Source organism: Lutzomyia longipalpis, chromosome 1 (genome assembly GCF_024334085.1).
Source record: "Lutzomyia longipalpis isolate SR_M1_2022 chromosome 1, ASM2433408v1".
In the NCBI taxonomy this organism is placed as follows: domain Eukaryota; kingdom Metazoa; phylum Arthropoda; class Insecta; order Diptera; family Psychodidae; genus Lutzomyia; species Lutzomyia longipalpis.
This window is the reverse complement of record NC_074707.1, coordinates 36,598,877-36,609,291: the sequence shown is the minus strand read 5'-3', so window position 1 is coordinate 36,609,291 and position 10,415 is coordinate 36,598,877. Positions and strand designations below refer to the sequence as shown.

Sequence of the window (10,415 nt, the reverse complement as noted above, 5' to 3'; positions counted from 1 at the left end):
ATGGAACTTCATCCACCAATCAGTCAACCCCGTCAAACCCAACGATTCCCCAAACAGGAGAAGACTACTTCTGCCATGGACCATTTGCGTGGATATTTTGTTTCTTTTTCTAGTTAAAATTTCATTGAATTTTACCTCAAAATAATCAATTTTTTTATATGAAAAATTCTATTTGGAAGTCATTGAAAAGTTTTTTAGAAAATTTTCTAGGTAGTGGCTGTCTTCTATCTTTCTTTTAACTTTATGAATAAACGAATTGTTGAAAAAACGAAATATTTGTTTTTTTTTTCTGTGTGTTCTAATTGTTTTCTACGAATCAAACGAGACTAAATTTTCACAAAGAAAATGTACGGTAAGCTGACCAAGCTTACGAGAGCTGTGTTTCTTTCAGTGTACCAATTTTGTGAGAGCAAACTAGAACGCAAATTCATATTTAAATACGCGCAAAGTCGAGAAAAGTTGAAAAGTCATCCCGCAAGAAATCTTTAAAACGCCATATCTCGGGAACGGCTCCATAGATTTTCGAGTTTGAGCTATCGTTGGAAAGGTCTTAACATCAACTATAATATATTAAAAAATGAAGTCAATCGATAATAGCATTTTCGAAATATTCGAGTTCGAAATTTTCGAAAATTTTTATTTTGACTTTAGCGCCTCTCACGGTCATTTTTCGAAGTTGCAATGTTCTAGACATTTGTAGAGCTTCACGAAACCTTTCATTTGCGCTTGAGTTGATCAAAATCGGACTTGTAGAACCCGAGATATGACATGCCAACTTTGGAAGGCTATATCTCGAGAACGGCGACTTAGATTTTCTTCATTTTTGGTATGGAGCTAGATAATATAGTCAGCTATAACATATCAAAAAATGAAGCAAATCGATAATGGCGTTTTCGAGATATTCATCGAAAACTCATCGAAAATTTTGTTTTTGATTTTTGGCCCCCTAGCGGTCACTTTTGAAACTTCGGATGTTCTGGAGAGTTGTAGGGTTTGTTGAGATCTTTCATTTGACCCCGGGTTGATCAAAATCGGTCAAGCCGTTTTCGAGTTATGGTCGATTTTCGATGAAAAATTGTGGCAGCGATATTGGCTAAACGGCTTGACCGATTTTCGAAAATGAGGTATCGTTGGAAAGCTCTTGATGGCCCCTACAACATATCAAAATTTCAGATTTTTAGCTATTACAGGGGCTGAGATATAGCGAAAACAAAATTTTGAGGTTATTCAAAATGGCGGACGGAGGGGTGGGGGGGTGGATTTGACCTCATAATCGGATGTCTTCCGGTCGATATTTAAACTTTGCCGTTGACCGCAAGTCTCTATCTATTACCGTTCTCTTGTAATTTAGCAAAAGGTTCCGGACGGACGGACGGCCGGCCGGCCGGAAAAAATTTTTTGGCGCATACGTTTTTTGGAATGTGGGGACCCTAATTCGTGCTCATCCCAAGTTTGAGCCCGATCTGACGACTTTCGATTTTGCTCGGTACACAAAAGCTGTGTATGAAAGAAACACAGCTAAAATTGAAATAAAGGCCTCGAGATTCCTCTGAAAATATTTTCAATTCTTTCCACCTTTTTCCATACAAAAAAAAATCAAGGACAATTCATGAAATCATTAAGAAAGAAATTTCATTTATATAACTTACTTTATTGCCAAAAAAAAAATCATCCGGATTTTAAGTACTGGCGATGGCATGACTTCAGAGGACCGGCTGTAGCCATACAATCTTCCCATTGAGGCACCCTGTAACAAGAAGTGGCAGCCTGGGATTGAATTTGGTGCTGACCACAATGTCCGAGTGACACTTCATCACTTTCAGCTCTGTTAGCTTCAGTGCCCCCTCATCGGGGCCCCCCATGCACGAGCTGAGTTCGCTGCAGTCACGATTGAAGGTAAGGAGGCGTATGCCGTAGCCATAGGGTGAACAGATAACCCTACCGTCTGAGGAGAAGCACAGCTCCTTAATGAAGCGCTTCCCGATATTCGGTTCTTCGATGTAGTACAGCATCCTTTTGGCATTTTGATGGATTCTGCGTCGTTTTGAGGACATGAGAACGTGCTCCTCGCGCGGCATGACAAACTCTTCGCCCGAATCAACAACCATATCCTCCAGGACACTCCGTTCCGTTTCATTCCGTGGCCCAGCAATCATCGCTGCTGCCACTGTGGCTACGCGCATCTCAGCCGTTGCAGACGTCCCTGAACCCCCTGCTGCTGCGGCACGCGCTTCCTCTGGGACAATACCACTCCGGAAGCGCTCCAAACGACTATGCGTTGAGTTCATCTGGTGCGTATTCCTATTCATTAGAGGCCACTGAATTTCCCAAATATCCGGATGCATATCCTCACTCGTCACCTGCCCCTCTCCCCTAGCTGTCGTCTCCTGCCGAATTGCTCTCAGTCTCGCAGCATACCTCCGGTAGAGTGCTGAATCCGGACGGAGGATTCTCAGTCTACGCTCAATAATCGTACAATCGAGAACCTTCTCAATGTCCTCCTCATCCTCCACCTCCTCAACGTCATCATCCTCAATGTCCTGAATGTCGTGCACGCACGTAAATTCGGAGCTTTCGTCGTAGCTGATATTCCTGCTGAGGGCACACCATCCATGCGGGTGAATCTGCAGCGAACTTATCACTTCGGCATCATTGCCCTCCGGGAAGTCGCTGACTAGCTCCACGCGATTCGTTCGCTGCGACCGCAGGAAGAGATGGTGGAAACGCGACGCAAATGGTATCAGCTGACGACCCAGCTGCATCAGTCTATGCAAATTGGGGCGGAAGCCCGCGAGGTCTTCTGCCAGTGTCTCCAAATTGAGATCATGTATTATAATCATGTAGCCTCCTGTCGTGCAGATCACGAGTTTGCTGGCGTCCGGCGTCAGTCGGCATCGCATCAAACCTTTTCCGCAAAAACATGAGAAAAAAAACTCTTTTCAATACCAAAAAATTTCGGACAAACTTTTGTGACCTTCAGGTACTGCCCAGGTGCGACAAAACAAGCCAGTCAAGCTGTACCCAAGTTCACGGTGCTTTCAAGCACTTGCCCCATTCATTTTACCTAATCGCTCCGCGGTGATCGTACACACAATTAATCAGATTAAAGCTGATTAATAATTTGATTGGAATTTTGTGCAAAATTAATCTTGGCCATGAATATTCCCAACTATCGCATATTTGTTTCTTTAAAGGAATTAGGAGGTCATTACCTGTAGTGTGAAAGACATTCTTGTAGAGAAGTCCACTCTCGGTGGATGAATTGATATCCCACGTAAAGATACTTCCATCGAAACCCGATGTTACGATTAAATTATCCTTCTTGGAGTATTCGATGTTCTTAACCCAATTTGAGTGCCCTCTCAGTGTTTTGAGGCGTGTCTTGAGATTCCTTACATCCCAAAGTACCACACTGCAGTCATCTGAGCAGGAAGCAAAGGTTCTGTCATCTAAGAATCTATTGAAAAGAAGAATTTTCTTTAAATAACCTGAATTTCGCAGAAAATCTTTCTTCTTTTTACTATTAATGAATTTTTTTGCGTATTCTGTGAAAAAGAATTGTGAGATTTGAAAGTTCTAAAACTTTAGTACTTTTAGAACTACAATTAGCAAAGACACATATCAATCTATAAAAGACGGTTTAGATTTTATTTACAGTTTAAACTGCTTTAAGAACTGGAATATTCTTTTTGAATCAGTTAAAGAAGAATTTATAATAAAAAAAAACGAGTTTTCAAACTTGCAAAATTATGTCTTTTTAATCTAGACGACACGTAAACTTTGACCTTTAGCTCACAATGGTGAATTAGCACAGGAATTGGTTGTGAATAGCTTATTGAATTTATAAATGATTTCAGACAAAAACAAAAAAGTTTTATAGATTTAGCATAGAGATTTTATATATTCTTTTCTAGTTAAAATTTAGAACCTAACATTAAATAAATTATTTTGTATGAAAAAAAATACTCTTTTAAAGTAAAAAAAAAATGAGAAAATACTTCTACAAGCTTTTCAAATTCCACAAACAATTAAAACAGAATTAATATTAATCAAAATATTAAATCTCTAATTTTCTAATAATGTAAAATGTGTCTTGGCTATAATGTTCTAAAAGTGTACTAATTTTTAAATCTTTCAAATCTTGCTATTCTTTCTCATAGAATACCAAAATTTACAATTAGTAAATTATTTTAACAGATTTTTAACTTTGCTATTTTCAATTTTTTTTAATTTAAACAAAAGTCAAACGAAAGCTCTTCCCAATCATCCAAATTTAAAATAATGCAAAATAATTGAATAATTAGCACTTACTTTACACAATTGACGCAGTCCGAATGGGCCTGCCTTATAATTTTGGTCTCCTTAAATGTATTCGTTGCAAAGAGAACAATCGATCTCTTTTCGCACGCTGCCACCAGAATGGACCTGCGGAAGGTGAAGTTCATGAAAATAACCATCAAAATTGTCCGCCACACTAAAAGAGACAAAGGCACCACAATAATATCCGCCCTCCCCCGTGCAAAGGAATTTTAATCACACACGCGGCGTGTCATAAAACTCTGGCATTGACTCCAATTTGGCACATAAAAAGGCGCCCGAAGATGGGGAGTTGCGCCGAGAGAGATAAAAGAACGCAAATCAACCAACAAAAAATGAGGTAATTTGCCCATTCCAGTTCAACAAGATCTCCGCCAGCGACAGATTCTGTGCCACACAGCCCGGCCAAGATCGTGTGAAGGGGATTTTTTGATTCTCTAACGGATCTTACGAGGGGCACCCCCCACAGTACACACCTCCCCGGATCCTCTCTTGTATATAGGACCAACCATGCCGTGTGTTAGATTTTGCATTTTCATTGCTAAAGTTACGCAATAGACGCAAACCGGTCACGAGCGACCCAGAAAAGGAAAGTAGTTTTTTGTTCTTGCACACGTTTGTGTACTAATGGGAACTCATTGAGAAGGCTCGGCACCTGAAGAATTTTTGCATTCACTTGTACCGATGCGAGAACAAGAACCGCGCACGAGAGCCATTTAAATACGGAGCTCTTAAAAAAAGAAACATTTAAAGAGAATGGCGCATGGTGTGGGATTTAAATTTGACGTGTATTCTAATTGAAAGTAAAGTTCATTATTTCATCAATTTTTTTTTTAAAGAGCAATAAAGAAAACTGTAAAATAATGATTTTATTCTTTAATGGTTTTTTTATTTAAGAACATTAAAGTTTTATTTTTAAGGAGCGAAATGTGTCATGGGTAAAAGTTTAATGTAACTAACTTTTAGAATTACCAAATATAAACAGATTTTCCTTTAAATATTTCTTTCTTATTTGCAAATTGTACATAATAAAAGTTCCTTTTTTTGCCTTAAAAATTACGTTAAAACACTATTATTGTATACATGTTGGAAAATCACTTCTTTTTTTTTAAAACATTTCAATAGAAAATAAATTAATTTAATTCGAGTTCTAAAAAGAGAAAATTCCTTCTTTATAAAAAAACAGATTTCTTACAATCAGCGTGATTTAAGACCTTTTACTAGCTATTACTGCTCAAAAGAATAGTCAGTAGAGGTCTAAAATTTAGTTCTTTTAGACCTTTTAGCTAAGAGACATTTCGCTATATAAAAATTAATTTGATATTCTACATTTATAGGCCAAAACAAGATGGAAAAGTTAATAATTTTCAACAGAATCTATTCCAATATGTTTTAAGAAATTATTCCATTAAAAAATCTTGAAATATTTCCACAAGTTCAAGCACCAGAACGTGTAAGTTTTTTCCAGTCACATCCATTTAAAAATAATTATATTCAGTTTTTTTCGCTTATTTCAGGGGCATGCCCAACCCCGAGAAATCAGTACTTTTAGTGAGGCAGCACGTTCTTCCGATCAAAAGAAGGGATCAATTTGCACAATTCCACTTGCAATCGAAAGTACATTTAATAAGCTCTCGATTGATCCCTATCTCATCATCGAAATAACATTATTAATATAAAAAAAGTTAAAGTGTTTCTCGGGAATCGGTCGAGATTGAGCGAGATTCGAGAATTCCTCATACATTTTTGTCAACAAAAAGTGACTTTGCCTCACAGAAAAAGAGGTTATACCATCCCCTTGGCTTATTTTAAACGGCGACAACAATAATTAATTACATGTTTGGCTAATGACTGTGTGAAAAAAAAATAATTATCCCTCATTATGCGACTTTTTAAGTTCATTCACGTGGCTATTAAAAGATTTTTTTATTCTAAGAAATTTGTAAAGTTTATTTAATTTTTTTAAGATCTGTGAATTATTTTAGAACGTTTAACAATTAAATCATAAAAGAAAGATAAAAAAAAACCATTTGTCTAATTATTTAATTGTTAAACTAATTTAAAATATTTAATATCACAAAAAGGAGTTCAGTTTTTAGATGTCAAAACTGTCTAAATAATTAAAGAAATATTTTTCAAAGTAATTTAAAGTTTACTTTATTTGTGAAGTTTATAGTGTCTGAAGAAATCTTTAAAATGAAAACGAAACGTCGCGTCGCTTCTAAACTTACACGGACCACGAGAAACCAGAAAATCGTTTCGCAGATTGTTTTACTGCAAGAAAATTTAACATAAAGAGAATATCAGTGATTTATGGACCAGCCGGGTTAAATGTTTTCTACTCTACATTTATTACACGTCGTTTAATAATTCTTTTGCTCGTACCTATTCTGTTCTTAAAGTGTTAAATTCATTGAAATATTATTTCTCGTTTTAACATTTAAATGTTCTCATATTTTATGATTTTGCCCCAAATTGAAGCTTTTATGCTCTTTGTGATTACATCATGGAATGATTTACAAGAAAACCAAAAGAAGCTTTAAAATAATCAACAAAAAATTCGCTTTTTAAGACATGAATAAGCAGAACAATCCATGCAAAATTGATGAACATGCGTCATATTATTTTTTTTCGGCTATATTTATCTGTATCCGCTTGATCAATTTGACTGATTTGATCTTTGATTAGAATCTACAAGAATTTTGGGAATTTTATTCTTTAATTTTATCGGATTTTTCCTATTTTAAAAAGCAATTTCTTTTTGAAAAATTGTGAAGTTTCCTTCTAAAGTTGATGAGAAGTGATTCTATCTGGTAGACAATCGCTAAAAAGAGCATCACTGCTGTGGAAAATACGTCGTGATCTTTGTGATCTCATCTGTGCGATTAAATTACAGGAAATCATACTTGTGATGCTATCTCCTCCTGACCAGTTAATGTTGTTAACTTGGGGGTATCAGTGTCGGGGCTCTCTGAGCTTCACGCAATTTTCATTTGAGAAAACCAGAAAATCACGTGCTTTTGTATTTGTTTACACCGCAGACAGGTTCCTCTCTCTCTCACTCTAATGTTGTGGTTCCAAAATATTTTAATTTATACTTTTATGTTTCTTTTTGTGGCTTTTACGCTGCCCAATCTCTCAAACAAACTTGAAATAAAGAATCTCTCACTTTGCCCAAAAAAAGTAAAAGTAAAAATTTTGATTTAATTTCCCGCAATCTCTGAGCTTCGACAGAAAGAAGAAGAAAAAAAAACAATCCATCAAACTAATGTGTCCTTCCTCAGAGATTTGCGTGATGAATGAATGAGAGACATTTCCTCAGTCGTGTGATTTTCTATTTCCTATTCTTAATTATTTTATTAGATTAATAGTTGAGTGTGTTTTTGTGGCGACTTATTTGCATTTCCGTTGTCAATCAGAAAACACTTAAAAATCCATAAAAGTGCTACAAATGAAGGAGGTTTGGATGGTATTAAAAAAAAAACGAGAAATACGCCTTCAAACTATTCTCACATTCTTTTCTTGAAGAACAAGCTAATTTATATACATATATATATATATATATATATTTTCATAGATGATTTCATGGGAATTCCAGATCATTCCAACATTGTCACCGCTGCAGAGGAAAAGACTTTGTAATTTGGAAGTAATTTTGGGGGGAATTTCTTCATTGCAGCTCACAGAGTTTGCAGCAGACTGTTGACAGACGTCGGAGGTCAAGCGCACCGCAAGTCTTCCTGGTCTGTGGTCTGGTCAGCAGGTTATTTGTACCAACCAACTTGTCTTCTGCAAGCATCTCATTCCATCTTCTTCGTATTAAAAAAAAAGACTCACAACAATCGCACCTTAAATGTGCCACTGCTGTGAGAAGGTATAGCAGAAAAAAATGAATTGAGAGTTCCATCCAATCGTCATGGCCACGCGCTGTTGCGGTGGGAATTTTATTTTTTACTTATTTTTTAGTTAGTATATTTTATTTAAAATCGGGTGATCCGAGAGAAACGTAAAAAAGAATCTCAAAGTTTTTTTAAAATAGTTTTTGTTATTTCCAAGAAGTTAGTGAAAATTATTTAAATAATTAAAATTATTTAATTATTTTTTTTTAAACTAAGAACTACCAATAACTTCATAAATCTCAAAATCCTTAATTTTTCCTTTCTTTTGACGGAAATTTCTCTCAATTCTTCAAATCCTATATTTCGCTGAATAGCTCCTATAAATCATTATAATCTAAGAAAAGAATCACAGCTTAAAAGGACGATAAGCTCTAGAAAACCCACTAGTTTCCAAAGTTAAAACTTTATTTTCTACAAATCTTAAAATTTTTATAAGTCTCCTTAATCATCCGTACGTTCTACGAATCTAATTTTCTGGCTTAATCTATAGAAGAGTTAATCTAAAGAAATATTTATTCTAAGAACTCTCACTATAGTTTTTTATTGCATTCGAATTTGCAGGTTTAGAACTATTTATTTCTGCAATTCTAACGATTGACTGTTCTTGTGTAATAATTTAAGTTTCATTTCTAACATTTGTCAGTTTATTTCTAAAGTTTGACACAAATCGTTTTTTTTTCAAGGATTTGATATTTCTTTTTCTAACGTTTGACAATTTTTTTAGTACATGACGCTTTTTTTTTAATTTAATTTATATAATTAATATTTCATTTTTTAGGGATTTATTTCTAAAGTTTGACATCTCCTCTCTCATGTTTGACAGTATCCTATTAACGCCTGTCATTTTCTTTGTGACGTTTGACATTTATTCTGTCATTTAATATTTATTCTGACATTTGCCTTTAATTCTAACGTTTGATAGTTCTTTTTTAACGCTCGGTATTTCTAACATTTTTATAAATCTCAATTTAATTTTTTTTCGAACTTTTAGCTGGAAACAATCACTTTCGAGCCTAAACAAAGTATTCTTAACTTTTAAGGTGTTTAGACACTCAAATTCCTCCCTGATAAGTTCCATAAATCACACAAATCTTTAAAATTCTCTGTCACTACAATATTCCCTTGAAGTTCCGGCTTTATTTAATTCTAGGATATTAATTGCTTAATTTTAATACGATTAAGTCTAATAAGATTAATTTAATCCAATAAATACCTACAGGCTGCAGCGCTTTTGTTGAAACACCTTATGAAAGAACACAAACAGCTTTGCGTGAGCCTCAATTCATCTTAAAAAGCTAATGTTGGACATCGAGATCAAGGCTAGAGAATTCTTGAGGCAGAGAGCTTTTGCATTTTTTCCAACCATTATTGTGACAACATAAGCTCAGTTTTTCCAATTGGAATTGAAAATAAAACATAAATTTTGGCAATTTGAGAAGAGAAATTTAGGAAGGAGGAAGTGAAAGCGCATTCCAGTTGATTAGAAGACAAACAAAAACCCCTCCTTGGAATCTTATTTGATTCCCTGATCATTTTCTCAGATAAAAGATAGGCAGTCTCTTGAATTCCTTGAGAGTTTGTTCTTTCAGGGAGCCTCTCCCGGAATTCCCAAAAGTCCCAGAAATTCGTCAAAAATAAAAACTCACCCATCCGGGGAGAACTCGAGATTGTAGACGCCACCCCAGAGGTGATTGCTGACATTCTGCTTTGCCCACACATCCGATGGCTCAATGGTGGAGTAGAGGCTCTTCCAGATACGATCAGTCTCCCCAATGCGTTGCTGGAAGCCGCGATTGCGGGACTCGAGCCAGGAGAAGAGGCCCATAAAAATGTGTGTTTCACAGGTAAATCCTCAATAATGTAAACAAACACCATTCAGCGGATGCACTGCACTTTGCGCATTTCCCACGGATTGTCCACCAGCACCTGGACACTTTCCACGTGAGCTCACGACGCCGACTGGGCACAAATCACAACGGGCAGTGGAATTTAATTAATTTAATTCGACTTAACCTCACAACTTCTCCAATTGGACTTTGACAAAATGTAAACAAATGCGTCAGCTGTGTTATCAGCTGTTGTAAAATCCCACGGAGATACGAGATTTGCTGCTACGACGAACGGAAATGGCGCTAAAATTAAAATTTTGAGATGTTTTCTCAATTTATTTGAGGTTTTCCGAGAAGGAGTAAGTTTTCT

General features: G+C 35.8%; 1 protein-coding gene across 1 annotated transcript; it reads right to left on the bottom strand.

The window, feature by feature from the left end:
• Window positions 1-1,630: 1,630 nt before the first annotated feature.
• LOC129787090 (DDB1- and CUL4-associated factor 10) lies at window positions 1,631-10,276 on the bottom strand. Its single transcript, XM_055822400.1, has 4 exons — window positions 9,863-10,276; window positions 4,312-4,425; window positions 3,213-3,457; window positions 1,631-2,905 (listed from the first exon to the last, which is right to left on the bottom strand). The coding sequence occupies exons 1-4, from the start codon at window positions 10,039-10,041 to the stop codon at window positions 1,704-1,706; spliced, it is 1,740 nt and encodes a 579-aa protein (XP_055678375.1). The 5' UTR covers window positions 10,042-10,276; the 3' UTR covers window positions 1,631-1,703.
• Between the last annotated feature and the right edge of the window lie 139 nt (window positions 10,277-10,415).

Excerpts from the sequence above, each read along its gene's own strand:
- LOC129787090 (XM_055822400.1), bottom strand. The coding sequence starts at position 10,041 with ATGGGCCTCTTCTCCTGGCTCGAGTCCCGCAATCGCGGCTTCCAGCAA. Across the intron at positions 3,458-4,311 it reads GACTGCGTCAATTGTGTAAA|ATTCTTAGATGACAGAACCT; the intron begins GTAAGTGCTAAT and ends TCTTTTCAATAG. Across the intron at positions 2,906-3,212 it reads GAATGTCTTTCACACTACAG|GTTTGATGCGATGCCGACTG; the intron begins GTAATGACCTCC and ends TTTGCGGAAAAG.